This window comes from Drosophila navojoa, chromosome 2 (assembly GCF_054131105.1).
Source record: "Drosophila navojoa isolate 15081-1374.11 chromosome 2, UAZ_NAV_1.0, whole genome shotgun sequence".
NCBI classification, from domain to species: domain Eukaryota; kingdom Metazoa; phylum Arthropoda; class Insecta; order Diptera; family Drosophilidae; genus Drosophila; species Drosophila navojoa.
This window is the reverse complement of record NC_142890.1, coordinates 21,850,183-21,873,464: the sequence shown is the minus strand read 5'-3', so window position 1 is coordinate 21,873,464 and position 23,282 is coordinate 21,850,183. Positions and strand designations below refer to the sequence as shown.

The 23,282-nt window shown below is 39.8% G+C and overlaps 2 protein-coding genes across 8 annotated transcripts; both read right to left on the bottom strand.

Annotated features, from left to right (window-relative positions):
* Positions 1 to 1,671: 1,671 nt before the first annotated feature.
* Positions 1,672 to 11,950, bottom strand: LOC108659772 (uncharacterized). Of its 7 annotated transcripts, none has more exons than XM_030386600.2 (6): positions 11,804 to 11,891; positions 9,544 to 9,847; positions 3,233 to 3,348; positions 2,414 to 3,175; positions 2,163 to 2,347; positions 1,672 to 2,025 (listed from the first exon to the last, which is right to left on the bottom strand). In XM_030386600.2, the coding sequence occupies exons 2-6, from the start codon at positions 9,626 to 9,628 to the stop codon at positions 1,956 to 1,958; spliced, it is 1,218 nt and encodes a 405-aa protein (XP_030242460.1). In that variant the 5' UTR covers positions 9,629 to 9,847; positions 11,804 to 11,891; the 3' UTR covers positions 1,672 to 1,955. The 7 variants fall into 7 exon arrangements, with proteins under 7 accessions (XP_030242460.1, XP_089115573.1, XP_089115577.1 ...); XM_089259447.1 differs by having other exon boundaries at positions 11,698 to 11,887; XM_089259451.1 differs by having other exon boundaries at positions 9,544 to 9,871; positions 11,804 to 11,882.
* Positions 11,951 to 12,822: 872 nt separating this feature from the next.
* Positions 12,823 to 22,272, bottom strand: LOC115563514 (very long chain fatty acid elongase AAEL008004). Its single transcript, XM_089264210.1, has 5 exons — positions 21,971 to 22,272; positions 14,218 to 14,309; positions 13,887 to 14,144; positions 13,520 to 13,819; positions 12,823 to 13,445 (listed from the first exon to the last, which is right to left on the bottom strand). Exons 2-5 carry the CDS (start codon positions 14,299 to 14,301, stop codon positions 13,230 to 13,232), a joined length of 858 nt encoding a protein of 285 aa, XP_089120336.1. The 5' UTR covers positions 14,302 to 14,309; positions 21,971 to 22,272; the 3' UTR covers positions 12,823 to 13,229.
* Positions 22,273 to 23,282: the final 1,010 nt, after the last annotated feature.

The window sequence follows — 23,282 nt, the reverse complement described above, 5'->3', positions numbered from 1 at the left end:
TCGTATTTCTTGAAGACCAGCTGCTGCTGCTGCTGCTGCTGCTGCTGCTGACCTTAAATTTAACACATTTGCCCCTATATTTGCTTTGGACACAGTAGGAGGACTCTCGACGCTCAAGTGCATTGGCAAACACTTTAAATTTAAAAAGCTGATTTCACAAGCTTTGTCACAGAGAGAGAGAGAGAGAGAGAAGGAGTGACTAAAACGCCCTTATGAATGCCCAGTTTGAGTAGTCAGCGTTTATTACCCGACTATCATTAATTTGCTCGAGTAGAGGGTATACCTAACGCTGTGCATTAATTATTCACATGCATGAGTAGAGATGTTTGTTTCCGTCTCTCAAAACACCCAACTGTTATTCAACAGCAAACAACAACTCGTTCTGAGTGACACATAACTGAGAATTCACTGTAATACGCTGAGCATGAATGCAATTGCATAATCTAAGACGAAGTCGATTGCGTGGAGAAAGGCGAGTAAAACATGCGTGTGCTTATTCTTATTCTATTGATCGAATCAGCTGGTTTATAGCAGCAATAACAACAATGATAACAACAACAACAACAACAACAACAACTGTCACAACAATATTATTGTTATTGTTTGTTGGCATGTTAGCTGACAGTTGCGCATGTGACTTTCAGTTATTAATAAAATATTTTGTGCAAATATGAGGGCAAATAACTGAGTTATGACAAACACACACACACATACATCTCACAGACACTGTGAATCGATCACAGTGGGGCTAAAAAGTATGCGCACCGTCAGTCAATTGATAAGCAACTTTTTCTTGGCTTTCAAAAACAATTATGTTAAGCTCTATGTTAACTATATTAATATTTTTTCCATTTTTTACCTAAAATTGATTAACATTTGTATATATATGTTCTTATCATTTTCATTATAATTATCAGTATCAATATTATTTTAAGCTAAACTAGAATTTCTCAAAGATCACGTGCTGGTTTATCACAGCTACGAGGGCAGCGGGAGTTCATTTGAAGCTCTGTGGCTTGGTTGATGCATGACAAATTATAAACGGAATTTCCCTGTCCCATTACCCTGAAATACTGTTAGTGTCAAGCGCAATGGAATCATACACAAAAAAAAAAAAAAAGAAAGAAGAGAATACGAAGAAAGAAAATTAAGCCAAATACACTCGTAAATGTCCAATAGCTTACGTGCAGCATAGATTAAAAAAAAATAAATAAAAATAAAAGTAATGTAATTACCAAAGACAAAGAGAAACCAAAATAAAATGTAATTGTTAAATGTGTTTATTGTGCAGAATCGATGATAAACAACAGAATATGTATGTATATGTATATGAAGAATTTATAAAAAAAAACAGAGCAAATGAAAAATGTTGAAATAATTGAAACAGTAAACATATATCGTAATCATGTAAAAAGAAACACAAACAAACAGAGAAACTTACCACATCAGCTCAAAGTCAAATACATATAGAGTCTGTAAATGTTTACAGGAGCAGCAGGAGTTGGTCTCATATGTGTAGTAGCATCGGTCAATTTGTGAATTGCGATATGGTCGAGTTTTAGTTAAGCATAGGAGAAGGTATGGAAAGTAAGTGTCTAGCGCCTAGCTGTAAGATAAACGTGCGTTTCTCTCAGTGTATAATTGATGTTGATACTCGGATAATGCAAAACATTGTGTGTATGTATTGTATTTGTATATAAATATTATTTATGTATGTATATCAAATACATATGATACAAACTAAAGAAATGAAGCAATTACAATCGTATATTATATGATAATAAAATAAAAAGTTCAAAACATCAAGCGTGTTGTCGACGTCAAAAACTCTTTTGTTATAAGTACGATGTTAGCTCTCCCCACAGGCTGATGAGAGGATGACAGAGTGGCAGGAGTAGAGATGATGATCGTGGCGACTGGCGACTGGCGACTGGCGACTACGTGACGCAACGTCATTACGAGTGATTGCCATTGGTGTAAGTTTCCTTAAACTTTTTCTGTATTAGCTGATACGCGTTGTACACACTTTATATATATATATTGGTATAGATTTACGGCCAGGCACAGTGTGATAACAGTCCAATTAATGTGGACCCATAAAAGAAATCAAAGTTTAGTTGAATTTCCCAAGCAACGGGATTGCGAGTGGGATCAAAGCTTACCGCTCTTTCGCCGCCTTGAAGGACTTCTTGCGCTGCTTGAGACACGTCGTGCTCTGCTCGGCATCGGTTTGAGGCAGATCGTTGGGAGATATCATTGTAATATTATCTGGATGGCAGAAGAATGCTATCGAGTGTCGTCCACGGGAGCGTATGTGCTCCTGCTCGGGTATGACGACGCGGTGTTGCTGCAATCGGAATCGAAAGGGAGCATTTAGTTGAGCTGGCATTTTCGTGCAGAGCTATTGGCTTACCAGCGCGGGATATCGTTCCCTTGTCCATATGGACAAGATCTCGCCACAGTTGACTAATATGGCACCCGGCAAGTGACCCACACGAGTCCACTTTTCGCTGCCCGGCAGCTTCACCTCCAGGCCGCCCTCAGAGTCCTGCGCCAGCAGCGTGAAGGTGCCGTAGTCGACATGGGCGCCACACCGGATCACCTCGCCGTTGGGCAGCTTGTGCTCAGACATCTCGGCATCTTTGCCATTGGTTTGCATATTGTCCGGCTCGTCCTCCAGGGGATTGCGCTCGGGCCGGAAGTCTGGCTGATCTGATAAGCAACGCTGGTAGCTGTACTGGCAACGGCCCTTGATGACCTCGTTCTGGCCATGGCCAGGCTCGTCGTCCACAATCGGCGGGTAGTAGAGCATGCGCAGAGTGGTCATGTTGTCGTGATCGCCGGACATCATGCGCGAATGCTTTTCGAGGAAGAAGGTGGGCGGAATGTCCAGCGAGACGGCCAGCGCCTGCAGTATAAAGCTGGCCAGGGCCTTGAAATCGTTGGCCAGTGCACTGATATGATCCGTAAATCCGGGCAACGGCTCCTCCGGCAGATTCTGGACATTCAGCGTGCAAATGTTGAATGCATGTCGCAGCTCCGGTGTTTTGCCATCGAAGCGCTCATTGCCCGGACTCACATAGCCGTGATTGTCGCCATCGCTGCGTATGTAGAGCTGCTTGACATCCGCTTCCAGGTCGACAAAGTCGTCCAGGTGGTCCCAAGCGGTTTTCAGCTAAAGAAAAACAGAGTCAGATTAACCATGACTGGAGCAACTGAGAATTGTAGCCACCTTTTCGTCCGAGATGCCATGGTTGACCAGCAGCGCCATGCCCTTCTCGGACAAGGCCTTCTGCAGCTGATGGCCCACGCGATTCACCACCGATTTGACGGGCACCTCCTCAGTACCTGTAATTGTGGAAATCCCATTAGAGTCATGTATTCAATGCGTGTACGAATTGGGGGCGAAATTGCATTTCCCTGAACTAACTCGTTGGCTTTATTTTTAGATGATTGGTCTCGGCCATCTGCTGACAATAACCATAAATAAAATTCTCGCACATCGCCGTCGGTTTTATGATCAACCATTAAAGAACAAAAAAAAAAAACAAACGTATTTGGACTATATGACGAGCCGCAATAAATACCTTTACGAAGTGCCACACGCCCAGTAACGAGCAATCCACGTGCCAGCACAATATTCGCTAATTCGCATTTATAATTAAGTCTTACTGCGCGATAAACAGAACGTACGAAAGGCTGCCGGCTGGCATAATGGAATCAATATAATATAAATGCGATTCAAGCAATCGAACGAATAGTTCAGACTCAATGCGAGCAAATGCAATGCGAGCAAATGCAATAAAGGTAAATGCAATCAATTTCAATGCCGCTGCAGCGACAGCGACTTGGTTTTTCCTGGCGGAAAATCATAGAGAAAAAAGACTGCCTTTCATAACAAGAAAGAGCAGATGTTTGCGACGCGTCGAAGCCCAGATACCCTTTAATATTTTTTTAATACTCTTTTATATGTTATATTATATGAAAGTTAATATAGGAGAACAGTTCAAAATGAATAGAATAGTTCCGATGAATCCATATAGAATTTTCTAAGAACTACCTTAATTTATGAATAATGGATAACATGACATAAGCTCTCTCTACATTTATATTATAAAGAAAGAGTATAGAGTATAGCTTGCATATAAATATATATTTTCAGCTAGCTCTAGAAGTCTCCCTCATAATACGTGACAAAACAGTTTTCTCCGACAAAAAGGTATAAAAAACGAGCAATTCCTCAAGCGGAAATCAAGTAGAGAGGATATTTTATAAAGAGAATAAACTCAAGAGCTTTCCAGGCACTCGAGCAAACAGTGTGAAGCAGCTTAGAGTCCAAAGTTAATGCCGAATCTTATCTCATATAACAAAGGAAACAACAGCAATCAGATATGAGGAGATATTTTGAATTTTAAAATTTCTATGTACATATATATAGTGAGAGGGAGAGAGAGAGAGAGAGTGGGAGAGAGTAATGCAGTAATATGCTAATTGCTCATTCAGCGCCAGCCATGAATGAATATTAACAATTGAGAATACATTTCCACACGTTCACGTTGGCGCACACGGCGTATGAGCAATCTATAAATAAATAATTGTCAATTTCAGTTGAACGCACAGCGCCGTCGCCGCCCGCCCACTCGGCAACCCGAACAGCCCAACCAACCCAGCCACCTCGACCAGCTCGACCACCCAGCTGGCCTAAGCCCCACACGTAAAGCCCCATAGCACCCTAATCAACACCATGACACACTGTTTTTCAGCTGATAACCAGCAGGAGAATTCACGGTTAATAGTAATTACGTTGTACGGCAGAGTTATCAGTGCGTGTCGTGCCTCACTTTGGCAGAAAACAGATTTCTGTCACCAGGCGACAAATACGTAGCGTAGTACACTGTAGTACATTCTATGGAACTTTTATTCAGTTCGACTCACATTCATGATGAGATAGCTATGCGAGAGGTCAAGCAGGCAGCGTGCTGAATGGAATCAATTGAAGCGTAACGATGCCTTTCGATTTCATTTGATTAGATGTACAGGCGTGTAGATACACACATACATATGTACATATATAAGTATATATAGAGAGCAGGCAGCGACACAGTCACTGGGGCCGACATTTGCTGTTTGCATGCACTTCAATTAGGCGCCAACTGTATTGTAGCCGCTTTTCAATTTGCGGCTGTTGGCTGTTTGCAATTTTACAATTTCGTACAGCTCACATGCTAGTAGCTTACTGGCTGCTAATTTATCTATATTGAGGCTAATTAATTGAGTCAGCAGTCGACAGTCGCTTGAAGATCATCGCATTGCCACATGAGGCAAGTTTTTTTTTGTTTCTTGATTTAGCTGGCTTTGAATTTCCATTTCTAAATACTTGACTGGCATTAGAGCTCGATCGATTGCCAAATTATTTGTGTTTACAAATTGCTATATGCCATGAACATTTTCGATATTTATGGTCTTTCGATTCGCTTCGATCTGTAAACAAATGTCGGTGCGTTTCGCTTTGTTTTCTATACTCGGAATTTCTATTGGCATCGCGCCTGATGCTTTTAACAGATACCCATTGCAGGTCGCTTTAGTAATGGGTACATACATATATCTATATAATTATAAAATCATCTATATTTGTGTACTTAAAGAGTCAGACATGAGATATTTATCTACTTAGCTTATCCGCATTGAAGTCTTTCATGTCAAGCACTTTAATGGGTATCTGGCGTTTGGTCAGTTTAAAAGCTAAAAATTGATTAGCTTCGTGTCTATTTTCAATGCACGCATTTAATTAAAAATATATGCTTGTATATAGCGCAATTTTATATGTATACCACTCTCACATGTCTGCACACAGCTAAATAGAATCGATTCAGCCGAGGGGGAAAACCACATACACACAACATTGACTATACTTATAAAATATTTAAATGGACACAAAAGTTTGGTTTAGTCTAAATATTGATGGCCAAATAGCCGCGAGTGGGTACAAAAAAATTATATGAATTATTATGCTTTGATTCACTGAAAAATGAACTAAATCAAAATGCACTAAATAATGCAATGCAATCACTAGATCAATTATTTATTTAATTAATTAATGCAAAAAACAAATGGATTTCGAGCATTATTTTTTAATATCTTCTGCACTGCCAATATCGATACTTCTCATAAATATTTAAAGTGTTTGCTTAAAAGCACTGAAATAGCAAACATAAAAAATATTCTGCGTAGAAAATTTGAAGAAGAAAAAAATACATAAAATATATTTCAATAAAAACGAAAAACAGATTCTATTTTCGAACATTTCAAAATTATAAAATCGAATTTTTGATGTATTTGATTGTTAGATAAGACACAGACAGCCATGCCAAGCCTTTCAAAGTCATGTCGAGCGTTGATATAACATTTTGCCATCTGTTTGGCAACATATGGTTATTGCATTGCAAGCAATTTTTTATCTCTTAGAGAGGTCGGATGTCTAAATACGACATTCAAGCGAAAGTTGTTTAGGAATTTTTCGCATGTTGTCGAGCTTTTATTTTGTTTTGCAGGAAAACCCATTTTGTCATAATTCTTCAGAATTCTTTGCGATATTTTATCTATCGTTGTTGATAACATTCTGCTGCTGTCATATGATAAATACCCCATTAAAGAATATTTTTTTGCATTACTCAGCAAGTACATCCGAACTAGACCTTTCTATGAATGGGAATATCTAAAAGGGGCTTCGAAGCGGGTCACTTTCAAAAATTTAGATCGATTCTGAAAGTCTTTTAATATTAACTAAATCACTTGCTCAAGTCGTGCAGCTCATTAACCTTCTTAGTTTATGCGAAAGTGCGGCCAACAACTGCTTAACAATTGGCCAGAGTGAAATAAATTACATTTAACAGCTGGCCAATGGCTACGGAGATAAAGTTGACTAGTTGGTCGAAAATACAGGTTAAAGCTAGATTTATTTGGATTTGAAGCGCGGCGTTAATAAAAGGAACAGTTTGTTGTTCTTATTATCGTTGCTGTTGTTGTTGTTGCTGTTGTTGTCGTTGCTGTTGCTGTTGCTGGTGTTACTTGTGATGTGTTTGCCTGATACTCAGCTCAGTTGTGACGATGCCGCATGTTTCAATTAAGTTGACAATGGACAGTGTGGACGCGGGCTTGGTGACGCAGCTGGGGATTCACTTGCCAAATGCGTCACTTTTCCGCTGACGTCGTTTGAAACGAGCAGCGGGCTTGTTTGTCAGTTTGTTACTCGGCTTGTCTTGAGCACTGTGTAAATATATAGCAGTCTAAACAACAATTCAAACAATGCTGTCAAACCGCTGCACCGACCGCTCGACCGCACGACCGCACGATTGCCCTCCCAGTCCCTACCCACTGGCCGTAAATAAATGCAGCGAAATCGCATTCAGTTATATACTATGTAAATATGTCAACAGAAAATAATCAATTGAGCGACTGCCAAGTCGAAAGCCAAATACGCTTGCTAGCAATCTGATAAGAGAATCAGGTTGAACGGAAACTTTAATCAAAATACGTATTGAGCATTCTAAATGTGTTGGGTGAATCATAAGGCTGTAATCTTACGAGAACCGATAAATAAGTTTAAAAATAGCAAAACTTTCCATAAGAAACTATTCATTTATTGATTTTTCGAATTATGATTGGGTATGAATAATAATAAACTTATTTATAAATACTTTATGCAAGCTGAATGAGATTGAATTGTAAACAAAAATAATTTTGAAAACAATAATTGAGATTGTTAGGTATAGAAATATTTGAAGTTGTCAGATGCAATTGGCTGATTATAATGACGATATCAATACTATATACAGTATATTAGCACAGCTCAACTAAACACTTGCTAGCTGTTTACAAATATTTTCCATATGTGTGTGACACACTGCGAGACAAAAGTTGTGTACCCTCAACAAGTGCTTAATAAATAAAAATAAATAAAAACAAACCCAAAGAAATCAAGTTTCCCAAATCAAATCGTAATAAAACTTGAATGTAAATATTGTGATGCAGCTTGTTTGAGTTTCCGCACAGTTCGAACGAAGCTTAATTTGATTGCATTGGCATTGGTTAAACTATGGGGAGTACTTGATATGTCTTGTGCATAGTTCAAAAACCTCTCGAGCTCGAAAGCAATTTAAGTTCCGTTGACACAACTGCGCTGCGACTGACTATTTACTCGCTTTTTTTGGGGGTCAATGGCTGAAATGTTTCGTCGTGCGAAGGTCAAGAGCTATGCCCAAGGTCAACTCGGCATCGCTTGGGCATGGCGCGGATGCGAGCTGCGTGTATAGCACCCCCAAGCACATAAGCTGTCAATTTGTCTAGCAAAGAGTGCGTTGGGCGTAGTGGCACACAATGTGCTAAATACATGCTCAAATCGAGCTGATAACTTTTGTGTTAACAATACCAATTGGCGGGCGATCCACCTGTAAAAAGTGACACCCAGCTATAAAGCATATTTATATATATCATTTTTCTTATTGGAATTCGAAATATGCGGCGGTTTTCTTCCATCAATTAGGCATCAAATCAATTTTGTATCACTATCTGTCAAACAACATTTGAGATGTCAGCTTGATATTTGTCAATTACTCTTTGATTAATTTGATTTTTATACACTGAACCCATTGAAAATGGGAAATCAGAGTATAGTGGGTATATTAAGATGTAGAAGGAGACGTGATAAACCCTATAAAATATATAAATTCAGCCATCTGGCATCGATTCAGTCCTCCCGCCATGTCTACATATAATACTGATACATGATATATTTTTTAGCAATAGCAATATATTGTACATTTATCTCTTTCGAGAGATAAAAAAAAAAAAACAACTTTTTGCTGGCATCAAATTTATACACAAATTATCGTAATTGTATAGCCGTTGGATGATATACGAGCTACATATTTATGATAATATTCCGAGATAATATGTTATTTGTTGTCCACATTAATCACCGACTATCAAAATTCACCAGCCATGACATAAAAATAATTGTGAGCCATTAACATGCTAAAGCCGCTTTAGTGCCCCATAAAGGTTTTAGGACTTACTATTTTATCACTTTTATCACTCACTCGCCTTCTGATAAACACTCACAAAATTATGAATAACATATAGATTAGTCATTCCAACAAAACAAAATATTGATGTTAAATATTTTGTCATGTTATGTTGCTTCAACATTGACTTAACATGCGGCATAAATTGTTGTGAATTTTCATTCGATTTGATTGCAGTCAGGTGTCAGTGGCTCAGGTTAATAATTCAACTTGACTGCAATCGGTAGATGCGTTGAACAAATTAAGCAACTGCAATTACAAGATACAGAGATCATTACGAAAGAATCTCAGCCGTAACAACAGCTGCTAATTATCCCGCAATGAGCAGTGAGTCAGAGGACAAGCCATTCATTGTTGGAGCTGCTGGAGCGTGCTTGGCAACAACAAATTTCGAGGAGATGATTAGAGCGCGTTGGAAATTTAAGTACATGGATAATTGCCATGGGTGAGTCGCACTTACCGCAATGCGCCAGATCGATGATAGGCACTGCAGACCTCGAGAGCAGCGTATCCAGCTTATCGTCGCTTGTTTTTGTTTTCAGCATTTTGCCTTTGTGTGTGTGTTTGTTTATTTATTTTATTAAGATGTCAAAATCTTGCAGTTCTTTGGTTTGGGGAATTCCCACTGAACAGCTCTCGGCGCAGTTTGTGGTCCACTTGTTCACTAATTTTGCTCGATTTCGTCAGTTCAACTATTTTGTTGTCTTGATCTCGATTTGATTAATATGGTCTATGTCTTTGACTACCGAGCAACTGTAGTTTTACTATAAGAATTATAATTGTTATTACTACTATTATTTTTTATTACTTATTATTGTTGTTGTTGTTTTTTTTTATACGCTTCGCGTGGCTGTTGGCCAACGTCACGTCAAGTGTTGGCAATATTTATGATATATATAAATGTATATACACATATAAATATATGTTGAAGAGGCCGATATCAAAACAAAAATAAATCCGAGCCAATCGTAACGTATGGCTATCAAATCCAATTGGAAATGAGCGAAGGGTGTGGCGGGGCAGTCACGGGAACGGGAATGGGAATGGGAACGCGTATCGTACGCCTCGTGAAAAATCGCGCGTGTTTGCTTTGAACGACGCCAAAACGAATATCAACGTTGCGCTCACGACGCGTTTCTCTGCTCAACTGATCAGGTATAAAACCGAGTTGGCGTTTTCTTGAACATTCCCCCAAGTTGCTCGCTCGCTCTGCCTCTGTCGCTGTCTCTGGCTGTGCTTATCGCACCTTTTGCTTTGCTGCTGAGAGAGAGAACCTTTTTGATGAGAAGTGTGTGTGTGTGTGTGTGTGCATGTGCGCCGTAAGTAGATAAAATTTAATCAAATCAGAATTGTGATAAGTAAATTAGCACTTGCCATTTGTGCAATGCTGACACCGGACGGCGGCAAACAGACGGCAGACAGTGCGGCGGGCGAGGTGTGCATTGGCTAAGCACGACATTTGCACTGAGATTCGCATTGCCGAAACCACGAGCAGCAGCGAGTGGGCTCAGTGTCTCATGTCTCATCAACAGGTAGCTGACAACTAGCTTGCGAATCGCGCTACTCAGGTACGCGCACACACACACATTTCAATGCTCATACACACACACACACACAATGGGCGTCTGTGTGTGCGTATGAGCTTCTTTATATATTTCTCTTTGTGATATTTATTCGTAATTTCAATACAGATACTATTGTCAAGGTGTGTGTGTGTGAGTGTGTGTGTGTGGCTCGCTAACACTGGTGCAAATGTATCTGACAGATCTCGTTTAACGGCACTCGCACACTTGGACTCAGGTGCTGCTGTTGCTGCCGCTGCTGCTGCTTCTGCTTCTGCTTCTGCCCCTTGGCGGCGACCAGCTGAGCTCAAAACACCAAGCGTCGTGCCTTTTGCTTTTGATTTTGTTTGTGCTTTTGCTTTTGCTTATGTTTTTGTTTTCGTTTGTATAGCGTCCATATGTGTAGCTCAGCTTGATCTGGCTGTTGCCAGGCGGCATCACAGGAAACGCCAGATGAGCAGATGAGACGGCTATGCAAACTCTGCAACGGTTGCATCTGGAGGGTTGCCAGCAGAGACAGAGGGAAAACTCCTCCGATGTGTATGTATGTGAGTGTGTGTGGATGTGTGTGTCTCACTCACTATATGTATGTGTGCATTTGTGCATGAGTAAGCGTTTCTTTATCATTCGCGTTATATGAATACACAAAATTTATACAAGTATATATTTAAGTAAATCTATTTATAAACAAAACTTAGGCACTTATTCATTTACGAACGGGCTGATTTGTTTTGGAGTTGGTATTTTTCCTTTTCTTTTCAACAAAAGCGCTTTCTTTTTCGCACAGATTTCATTTAACTGGTTCCAACGTCACCAAAACAATACAAAGCAATTCGTTAGCAATGTTTTTGTTTTGGTTTTATTTCAGGTGTGAGCATGTGTGTGTCTGTGTGCCTCTGTGGGTGTGTGTTTCTTTTTTAATTTGTTTTACTTTTCACACACTTTCCAACATTTTGTAACACACACGCGAACGCGAACGCGAATTTAACCTAAATACAGTACAATAAAATGCGCACGCCAACAGTTGAGCCAAACGAAAACCTATATACTACCTGGCAACAGCAGCCAGACCAGCAGCAGCAACAACATCAACAACAACAACAACAAAAGCAATAGTTATAGCAACAACAACAACAACAACAACGTTGTGTCACTTACAACAAACAAAACGCAAACGACAACGCGCCAACGAGCGGAAGGGACGCGTCTGTACTTCACCACATTTTCGCCAACACTGCGAGGCGAGTTTTAGTTTGAAATACAATTTGCCTGCAACTTCAACATACATACATATAGATACGTACAATTGTAGATACATACATATACTTACCACATACTTTAGCACACACATATACATATGTATTCAGATAAATCATTTTGCTGGCATACTTTTAGTCTGTCCATGAAATAGATTCGCTATGAAATATGTACATGTAAATCCAAATATAATTAATCTATTAATCAATTAATTTCAATTATAGTATTGCCTGTTTATCACATACTTCATGATAACCAATGATTTATATTATCTAGGAACTATATTCTTATTCTTGCTTATCATTTATAAACTTCTAATTATAATTTAGATGATTAGTAAATTAAGAATATGCTGACAATGTCTTGGGATAGTCAGCTGATTTTAAAATATAATCCAACGACGATTAATGCTATAAAAATAATTTCACCATTGCCTTAACATTTAAATTTTCTTTATAAAATCCTTTTCTCCAAAAGTCTTCGGGGCAGCCCCTGCTGTATAATTCCACTGTAAATAAAAAAAAACATTTTAAATTTAATGCTTGACAAGCCCACATGTCGCTTTTTATTTGTGTATCCAAATTAAGCGCTTTCCTCAGAAAATTAAATTTAATTACATATTCAAATATCCCATCATAAACTCAAAGCAGCTAATGGAGCTGGCTCGACTGCACACGCAAACGCCATCTATCGAGAATAGTCAGTACTAGCTGCACAACATAAAGAAAGATCTTGTAGCATACTCTTAGGCACGCAGAAATGCACACAAATTGATTAAATTTTTTTATTATTGTTTTAAAATCTATACATATTGTCACATTTTACACAAATAAAAAGTTTCTCAATTTACAATAATAATATTATTTTAAAGAAATGGCAAATATAATTGCTGATAAGGACAATTTGGTGTTTTGCCATCCGCTGTATGTCTTAGAGTTTTATTGCACGCCAATCAATAAAATAAAAACTACATACGTTTCGATGAACTAATCTACAATATTTGGTTCTATTATACTTGGCCAATACGTCGCGTGCCTTGTGCTTGCACTGCGCAATGGCGACTGTACAAAGACTGTTCACACTCTCATACTTGACTTTAAATACTACTACGAAACGAACCTTAAGAGCTAGAAAATGTAATATCCAATGTACAGACACCCAACTTGATCTACGATATACCTAAAAAGGGTGTGAGCTATGCCCCTTGAAATGGGTCTCTTCACAGTAGACGTGTACAGGCTATAACCTAACTAACGATTGCCGCATTCGCATTTGGTGATCGTGATATTAAGGCAAAAAAATAAAAGCATCAACTGTAATCCTTTCTCTACTCCTGCTTGGCCGCCAACTTGGCCTGTGCCGCCAGCTTGGCCTGTGCCGCCTGCTTGGCCTCCTTCTTGTAGTTGTGCACATAGAAGGAGCTGAACATGTAGGTGAAGAGGCCGGCATTGAAGGTCAGTAGGGCCGCAATCGATTTGGGGAAGTTGCAGTTTGGCTGGAACTGGATCTGCAGCGTGTGCACAAAGATGATGAGGAATTGCACCTGGTGAGCGGAGGAAAAGAAAATGGTTAATCCAATATATAAAACATATAACCAATGCTGTCTGTCTAGCTTACAATCTGGAGAATGGTGATGTACTTCTTCCACCACAGATACTTCTGCACTTTGGGTCCCATGGCCGAGAGCAGATAATAGGCGTACATGATGATGTGGATGAAGGAGTTGATGAAGCCCAGCAAGGTGCCGTGGCCCCCGGCAAAGTACTTGACGCCGATGAAAGCGCACACAGGCATCAGCGTGTGATGGTACAGATGGAGGAACGAGATCTGACGATCCTTCTTGCGCAGCACAAAGAACACCGTGTCCAGCAGCTCCGTGATCTTGGCAATGTAGTACAGCCAGACAGCGCGCGCCATCTAAATAGAAATCGAGGAATTAGTCTATGACAACTAGGTGAACAATTCAAGTTCAATGATAGCTTACTCTCATGGAGATGGGATCCGTGGCATAGGTGACGGGCTGGCACTTGAAGTTGTAGTGACCGCCCCAGCCGCCCTTGTAGCCCTCGTAGAAGAGCACCCAGCTGAGCAGCACCTGGACCGCATTGTAGATGAGCAGCGTGTTCTTCAGCTCGAACGGCTTGCGATCGCGCATATAGCGCGGTCCCGCATACAGGCAGAAGTACAGGTAAGCGCCGAGAATCATGAACAGCGGTCCAGGTGCATTCGAGAGGAACCAGCTCTGTGCATAAAATGAAAAGAATATATTTATATATTGAGGCGTTCAGCTGATTCAACTAACGATTTCTACAGACCTTTGTGCGCAGATCCTCGTGCTCCACGAAGAAGTTGACCATCTTGTCAACAATGGTTTGTGTCTCGTTCAGTCTGACCGACATATTGCCAACTGCAAGTACGATATGGGAAAAATAAATATCATCAGACAATTCTGCTTAGGATTAGCTAACTTATGCAAATAACGAGTGCTGTAATATTAGCACCTGAACTGTCTTTGAATCTGTTTGATAAACTGATATACAGCTGACTAGCACGTTAATCATAAAGGTATACAAAAGTCTGACAGCCAAGGCGAAGCCGCGCCCTCGCCTAAGCCATGCGGCGCTATTAATGGGATGTTTACTATAAATAAGCATCATGGAAATATAAATTCATATAAAGTTTTATGATATATAAATATGTGTTCAATGCACTTGAGTGCACATTTTCTAGCTAATAAACGAACATGTAAATTAGGCAAAACGTAGCCGAGTTTTGTGGCATTAACCTTACTTGATTTATGCTTAATCAGTCCTTTTAATTGATTTTTTTTTTTATATAAATTCTACACTCTACGTCTGTCTCAGCATTATACAGAAATTCTGTTTTCCCATACAATGAAAATGTTTAAAAGCTTTTTTGTGGTTGTGGTTAAAGACTAAAGTTTCACGCTGCCGGGAATGCAAGCTGCACAAAACCAATGAAACATTAAAGAATATAGAATGACACGCGGCAGAGTGACGAGCTAATACCCTAGCTTTGAGTGGTTGTAATGAATATAATAAATACTCCTTGCTATATATACTATATATATATATAATACTATAATACTCATATATTACTATTGCTGTTGTTGAAAAATATTAATGGCATGACAGCGAACCATTCAACCCTTTTGTCATTACTACTGGGTATATACATATATATTCATGTATAGAGCTCGAAACTGGTTTGCAGTCGTATGCCAAATTATCATTGTTGCCGCTGGACGTCGATTTTTATTGTCATCTAGTTTTTGTGCAAGCTGGGGATATTCCAGAAAACCCAGCGAATCGTGGCAGAAGCTGCCGTCAGGAGCAGGATAGTTCAAGGGCAGACAAGCTCGAGGCATTGTTCCCAGCGAGAGTGAGAGAGATGAATAGGGAAACCTGTTAGTGGCACATCTATATGTGGCAGAAGGGGCACGATAATTATAAGCTAGCTAGATGCAAGATAAGAGCTCAAACAGGTCCTTTGTCTCGCTGACTCAACTGCTTTGATTGCCTGCAGTTTTGCACGCACTGCGGTTAGCGGCCAGCCGGGCAATTTGCGGCGCTGCAGAGCTGCAATCGGGCGACCAAAATTGAGCTTACCACAGCCTTGAACTGTTTACACATTTTGGTTTTGGTTTTTTTGTTCTTTGCAGTCGCACTTTGCATACCATGCCATGGCGCAAGAGCTGCACACACACTCAACAATTGCCATGTATCATGGGTAAACAGCAGTTGTGACAAAACTCTATTATATTTGCTGAGAAATTATCATGCTAGTAGTGCCTGGTGCCTGATGCCTGATGCCTAATGCCTAATGCCGTTTGCCGTTCTAATTACGCGGCACGCTCATTTGCCGCCTGCAATTCGGCTCTTGACACTCGGCGGGCGACTCATGCAAATGTGCCCGTCATTCTGAACTAACTGAAACGTATCAGACCGTAGCCCAATCGAAACGAGTTGGCCCCCATTTTTGTGGCCAGTCATCGTTTGTTTGGCAAGCCGCGAGAACTTTGTTGGCGTACGCCCGATCAGCCCGAGCCGACACGTGCATTGTGTCTGCACTTTGTCTGCTACCACAAAGGCGATTGGTCTTCCATCGGATATCGAGAGAATTAGGCAGCCTTAATCGAATTTGATCCGCTGCAAGCAGCTTGAGGCAGCCCCAGAGTTCACATCATATTGGCAAGAGTTAATCGATAATCAGTTAAGTGTTGCGAAAATCCCCACTCACAAGAGTGCATGCCCCATTCCATTTATAGTTGTCGACTTTTTGGTCAGTGCGAAATATGTGTGATATCATGGCCAAACCGGAATACGGATAAACATGGTCTTCAAGCTATTTTTTTGGTTCTACATTAAAAACAGGCGTTGTCACATTTGATCTTTAGCTCATTTCACTGAATTAAAAATAACAAATGGAATGAAGTAAAATGAAAGAAATAGTTGAAGAAATGAAGAAGTAAGGTAAAAACATAACTTAAATAATGGTGCTAACTGTTCTAAAACGGTGCTTTACTCAATTTAAGTTTGTTTTCTAAATATGTATGTTTATGTTTTCTGTTTATAATATCTTTTAAAATAAAAAATAAATGAATATTTCACGATTGCCAATTAAGGTAAATGCGAATCTTTAGTTGGTTAGTAGGATGATAAAATAAGGTAGGCAATTAGTAGGATACAAATATACTAATTATTTCATTATCCAGAAATGCGTATTATTTATGTTAATTTATCTATCATAATAAATCATTAAGCTTTTGCCAAAATTGTTTTATCTAAAATCTAATAAAAAAGTGAAGTGCTCTTAGTGTAGACTGCACATCTGTGCGATGAAGTTAATTATTTTCTAGAAATTTAGCAAATTATTTCATTTTATTTTCTATTAGCTTCTATAGTGAGATACAGAGTTACTTTTGTTTCCCCCATGATATCTTTAACAAACAAACAAGAGAGAGAGAGAAAGAGAGAGAGAGAGAGGAAGTGCAAAAATATAGGGAACAAATATTATTAGAGCTTGGCTCGAATGATATAGATATAGGCTGGTGAAGGGAGCGCTGCCCATATGATCAGCAGCTCAAAGTATTTACTCGATAAATTGCCCTAATAGGTATTGATATTTCAGACAATTTGAATATAAATGTTAAAAAATGATTGCACAATAAAGCCGAGAGCTATAAGTCTCATTTATTGCCAAAAGCTTCTAGGCGTTACCATTTTGCAGAAGACAAAGCTGACTGCTTTCGGGAGTGGACCTGTCTTGTCTTGTCGTTCAGCTCTTCAAAGGCATCGTCTACGCTATCATCATTGTATAAATCAACTCTAAACCTGTCCACATACTGGTACATATGTGTGTATACATATTTACTGCACACATTTGTCGGTAAATACACAGACTGATGGCTCATTCTAGGCAAACACCTCCGAGAACTTATGCTGTAAATTTTGCATATTTATTTATTTAGCTATTAATTTCCTAAACCTGAGCAACGTTCACATGCAAATTAATTTCATTGTATGTATGAGTGTGTGTGTACGTGCGTGTGTGTGTGCGTGCGTCGATCCCGAATGCTTAAACGCCTCAAAATAGTCAAAGCTGCTGCTTTGCATATGAATTCAATAATTTGCTCATCCCGATCATTTTCGAAAGGTGGTGCCGAGGGTACATGCGCTAGCCCGCCCACCACACGATGCTCTATAAATATTTGCAGGTGCTTTGCATAATGCTGCAAACAAGCCACGAAGTGATCGCGGCCTAGAGATGGGTACGTCAATTAGCGTGGCTATTGCCTAATCTTGAAAATGTAAGTAAATAGGAGTTTTGTTCGATACCAAATTGCCCGCCTTCGCTACTGTCTCTGCGGCTGCTGACGTCATTAGCGACGTCTCTTATTATGCGATAATCAGCCGGGCTTGAGACCGAGCGATAAATTCTAGACACGCATCCGCACAAAAGAACCAAACCTATATTAATATTCTGATTTTTTCCTCGTTTTCTCGGACTTTTATGTACACTCAAAGCGTGCTTCCAGCTTTGGCAGTGGCGCACATGCCACATGGCTTTCAGCCATTCAGCTCTGATGGCGGCCCAGTGCTCGAGCCATTCAATTGATAAGAGGCTAAAGCGAAGGCTGCATATCTGTTACGTGCGTCGCTCTCTATTGATACGAAATCTCGTCAAGTCATTGGGAGTTGATTGAATACAATTAACAATAACAACACAGAGTAGTAGAGTCAACTGAAGATACCCAGTAATTAGAATTGAAGTTGAAGTTTTACATTGTGAAGAATTTTTAAAGATGTGCAAGGAATCGAAAGAAACATAGCATTGTTGACTAGCCAGAGAAGACATGACAGATGCTGCTATACACTTAATGCACATACAACCAATACGCTCTGCTTTTCATTTGTACAGGGTATAATACAACAATCAACAAAACGAACAAGTGCAACGCATAAAATTAATCAACAGACACAATGTCAGTGTCGGGCACCAGCAACATATGAAACGATCAAGAGGCCAGCCAAAGATTGGTGCTGCTGCTGCTGCTGCTGCCAATGCTAGCTATGGGCAACAGCAGCAACATCAACAGCCGCACCAGCAATGGCAACGCACTAAAAATCGACAAGGTCGTTCAATTTTGAGGAAACAAAACATAATCGAGACAAACTGATCGGCGTATGTCTCTCCCCTTGATGGTGTGTGGCCAACGGCCTTTTGCCAAAGATACCTCCATCGTTAAGATCTCCCTCTAACCATTATCATACATATGATTTACAACATCGTTTGGGCCATATTGGCCAGCAGCAGCCTACAAAGAGAATCCAAATTTATTGACAACGCTCTATGCAAATTATTGACGTCTTATTGAAACTTGATTTTTATAGCATTTACTATATAGATTAGCTTAGTTTTTTCTCCTTTTTTTTCATTGTAGCGCGCCGACGTCGCCTTGAACTAGTGCGTATACGTTGGCTAAAACTAGTATAATAAATAATAATGAATTAAACAAATACCAACATATCTTTCACTCATATTTAAGTATATATCAGTCCATAAACGATGTCAAGTGTTAACACTTCCGTGTGGGGTTAATGCAACAATCTAATCGCATTTTTTTAGCCAAGTAAGTATCTACTACATGCGCTCTAAATGGTATTTATAATGAGCTGGAAAAAATTCCTAATAGATGCAAGGTCTCGCAGCTGCTCAGTCAATGCTTAAATATGTTATTTATGTTTCACTAAGTGCTGTTTCAGCAGAACGAAGATTTTATTGTTGCCGGCTAATCTAATTTGCCTTTTATTTATTTGGCTAAATTTTACAGCTAGCTGTCGTCTCTCCAAAACCGAAATTGATGCAAGGAAGCGGACGAAATTCCTCCAATCGACAGGCGACATTGAGTTCTCACTTCCGCCTTCCATTCTGTTTATTATAAAAGCTACTTTGAAGCATATATCGTAAAGCTGTCAATCGAACGATCAGCTACAAATCCAGTTTTTACAATACATACATTTTACAGAATATATTTTACAGAAATTTATGTATGCTCCTATCAAGATCTTATGAATATCAATAGCGAATCTCGTATATTTTTTTGTTGTACATTAAATTAGCTTAATTATTAACCCACTGATCTACATAAATCTTTTGAAATTCCACAAATCCTATTAGAGATCTCTAATCTTTAGCCTGCCAAATTTTTATTATATTTTGTTGATTTATCTTTGCTCCCTTGCTTTGTGCCTAGCTGTAATTAGAATCAATTTGTTAATACTGTTTGTCACCTTCAAAATGAATTAGGATGTTAATTTGTGCTAATAATTTATTAAGTGAACCCCGTTAAATAAAAATAATTCATGCCCGCTATTCATAAAAAATATACATATATTATATTATATATTAAAATATATTATATATTATATATTAAAAATTATAGAACACTTTTATTTTTAAATTTTCATTACTTGATTTGTTGCTTAAAATTTGAAAACATTCTATTCTCAAGAATATATTACGCGTTTAATTAATGCCCAAATAATTAACATTATGGACATTGCGCACTCTCAACAAGTTCAGAGTTCGTTGCCTCAGTCTTTCGTTTAATATTGGCTAGCTGTCAATTTGCATAAGTTAACAGTAAATAGCTGTTAATTGCGACACAGCTAAAGGCAAACATCTAGAACCTACAACCGTGCCTAAAGCAACTATCAAAATAAAACACAATTATTAGTTGCTCCAAAGGGAGTGCGAATGCAAAGGCACATCGCAGCCATAATCAAAAGTTGGCTTTAATGAACAGTCATCTATCTGCTGGCGACATCATCATCATCAACTCTATCTATTATTGTTATTATTATTATTGTTTAAGTTGGCGGTTGGGGCTTTGCAGTTGCATTTCGACAAATCATTTGCTCAATACCAAGGGTGTAGCGATTGACCAAGTCATGCGCAGTACGTAGTTAAATCGAATGGGTTTGGGAGAGGGGGTGGGCGGGATTATGTCAATATATAAATAAATATATATTAATATGTGCTTTTCACATTAGCCAAACTTCTGGCCTCCAATATTTGGCGCTGTCATCGTTGCCGTGACGTTCTGCCCAGCGAGCTTCCCTTGCTCTCTTTGGGCGTTTCACCTTGCCATTATTATCAAAATGTTGAGCGACGACCGTGGCCACTTAGGCAAATGAAGTCGAATTTGAAAATCAGCCGGCCACAAACAAAATAAAAAAAAAAAAAAAAGCAAAATTGAGAAACCCAAACATAGTTGAAATGCAGATGATTTCTGCGCGAAGGTGTGACCGACCACGCATGTGACCCCAATTGGACGCAAAATTAAAAATACTATGTCACAGAGCCAGAGCCAGAGCCAGAGCCAGAGACTGAGCCAGATGTCACCAAAAAGACCACAAGCTACACATAAGAAACTATGTCGCCCAGCGCTGTACTTGGCCAACGTGCGAACGGATGTGCAGCACAGATCTTAGTTTTTAGCTATTTGTTTTAGTTTTCGGTTTCACTAGCTCCCTCTCCCTCTCTCTGGGAGTCTTTCCCTCTGCCTCTCCCTTCCTGCATGATAGTAAGATAATTTAACTAGCCCGTCAGGTTGGCGGTCGTGCTGTTTACGCCAAGACAACAGCTATAAAATCATAAATAAATAAATTGCGCGCATGCGTTACCAGCGCGACGTCAGCGCTGAGGCTGAAGCCGAAGCCGAAGCTGAAGCTGAAGCTGAAGCTGAAACTGAAGGGCACTCGGCCGATTTTACAAATATGAGAAATTGGTTACAGTCCGGCCCAAAAGTTTCGATTTCATATGGGGGTACAGACAAGACATTCACGCAGTTATTTGCGTACTGAGTAAACAGTGTATCTTGCCGTTTAGCACTTGCTGGCCGCTTTTTCACAAACTTCGACCAGATTGCTCCCAAAAGAAAGATGTATGCCTACATATATTTCATTGTCGCTTTTCACGATGATATAATGAATTGAAAGGAAATTGGCATCTGCCCAAGTATGTATTTACAACATTAACATCAGGTTGTTACTGTTGCGTGGCTGCATCGAGGTAAGTCAACAGTCGACGATCGACGATTAACGATCATCTGGCGCAGCTCATTTCAGTTGATCAATCACCGGAGAGAAAAAGAAAATCATTTACATATCAGTGATTGACTTCAGTGATTGACTCGGCTGCAGCTCACGACTCGGGCCCCAAGCCAGCCCACCTATACTCCTCTGCGACATATGTATTACAGCTAAAACTTTAGTTCATGTTGTAATCTGGTTTCGGAGATGCCCAAGCTGAGTTATTTTTGGTGTTTCTCTTTTGTATACAATACATTTTCAGGGGAGCTCGAAATTGGTCCACAAACACGCGCGACTCTTTCGCAATGAACCAAAGAAAAAAAAACTGGCTCAGTTTTGAAACATTGTTGATATGAAATTTCGATTTAAACGCATCTCGTATTCATATTAAATTCATATTTTCAAAATTAATATTAATATTTTAGGTTTTTCTTGTAAGTTCTGCACTTGCCTTTTGCTGTATTCGGATTTGTATTATATAAATATATATGTGTATCGATTGATATATGTATATAGTGGCACGACACTGCACACGGCACTATTTGAGAGCACAGGAAATCCTTAAGCGCGCTTTTCGTTATCCTCGCACAATACTATATAAATTTGTTATATCTATTCTAAATTCTATGGAACACGCGGCGCTTCACAACAACAGCAGCAATATGAGGGATATTAGTTTTGCCAGTGGGGCCAACTTCACGCTTTTGCGCTTACTTTGCGGTTAAAGCGCCGGCAACAAACTAAGCGACATCCGGACGCGACAAGCCGTCTTCTATGCGCCGCTGCAAACACCGACACACAGACACAGGTGCACACAAATACACGCACACACAGACTCGATCGATCGGACACGAGACGAGGGCCGAAGCCGATCGCCGATCGTCGATCTGTACCAGCTCGTTAATTTAGCCACAAGAATGTATGTGGCGATCGCGTCAGTTCTGTATAAGGTAATCGCTCGCGTGTGTGTGTGTGCATGATTGTATAATAGCCAGTGAGTAAGTGTGTGTGTGTGTGTATGTGTGATTGTCTTTGGTTATGCTATTGGCATTGCATGTTTTTGAGGGCATGTGTTCTAGGATTTTATAATATTAATCGATCAGACCCTAAGCAGCACACAGTATTAGAAGGTAATTATCGATCGGTGATTAGCGTTAAGTATATGCACATACATAAGTTATTATTAGAAAGCAATAATTTCTATCTATTGTTGTCGAACGTTGTAATTATCAACGCCTTCAATGAGTCTGTTTTTTATTTTTTTGTTTTTTCGTATAATTTTATTGCAATTTTGCTGGCGTTCGACTGATTGGGTATGGCATAACTTTGTCATATATCTTCGCTGACAAAGTAGCGGCAGCCAGCTTCCGAGCCCTACTCTTGGGCTGCCGTCGAGTGGCCCAGGCAGCGCCCACAGGCGACCCATATGAAGCTGAGTGTGCAAATTATTGTGCAATTTAATGGCAGCAAAAGGCCACAACCACAAGACCAAGCCAAACTGACGGCGACTAGGTGAAACCGCAGACAAGGCAATCCAAAAACTTCCAGTGGCCACTTGCAACTTTAAGCAACGTCATCATCAAGCTGGGCCACGGTGTCATTATGTAGGCGCTGGCATGAATATGACTGCGACTCGAAGTGCTCGGGCCCTGCCCATTAGAAGCCAGCACACTAAAAACAAAGACAAGTCCACAATGGAGCCCAGAGGCGGGCTGACAAGCTGGCTGGCATTTGCCACCAGCCACAATGCGGCGCATGCTGCA

Coding starts and splice junctions, on each gene's coding strand:
- LOC108659772 (XM_030386598.2), bottom strand. CDS start 11,933: ATGTATGTTGAAGTTGCAGGCAAATTGTATTTCAAACTAAAACTCGCC. Junction 3,349..11,803: donor TCGTTTGCGTTTTGTTTGTT/GTAAGTGACACA, acceptor CCACAATTACAG/GTACTGAGGAGGTGCCCGTC. Junction 2,026..2,162: donor TTCAAGGCGGCGAAAGAGCG/GTAAGCTTTGAT, acceptor ATATATATAAAG/TGTGTACAACGCGTATCAGC.
- LOC115563514 (XM_089264210.1), bottom strand. CDS start 14,301: ATGTCGGTCAGACTGAACGAGACACAAACCATTGTTGACAAGATGGTC. Junction 14,145..14,217: donor ACGAGGATCTGCGCACAAAG/GTCTGTAGAAAT, acceptor TTTTATGCACAG/AGCTGGTTCCTCTCGAATGC. Junction 13,446..13,519: donor ACATCACCATTCTCCAGATT/GTAAGCTAGACA, acceptor TCCGCTCACCAG/GTGCAATTCCTCATCATCTT.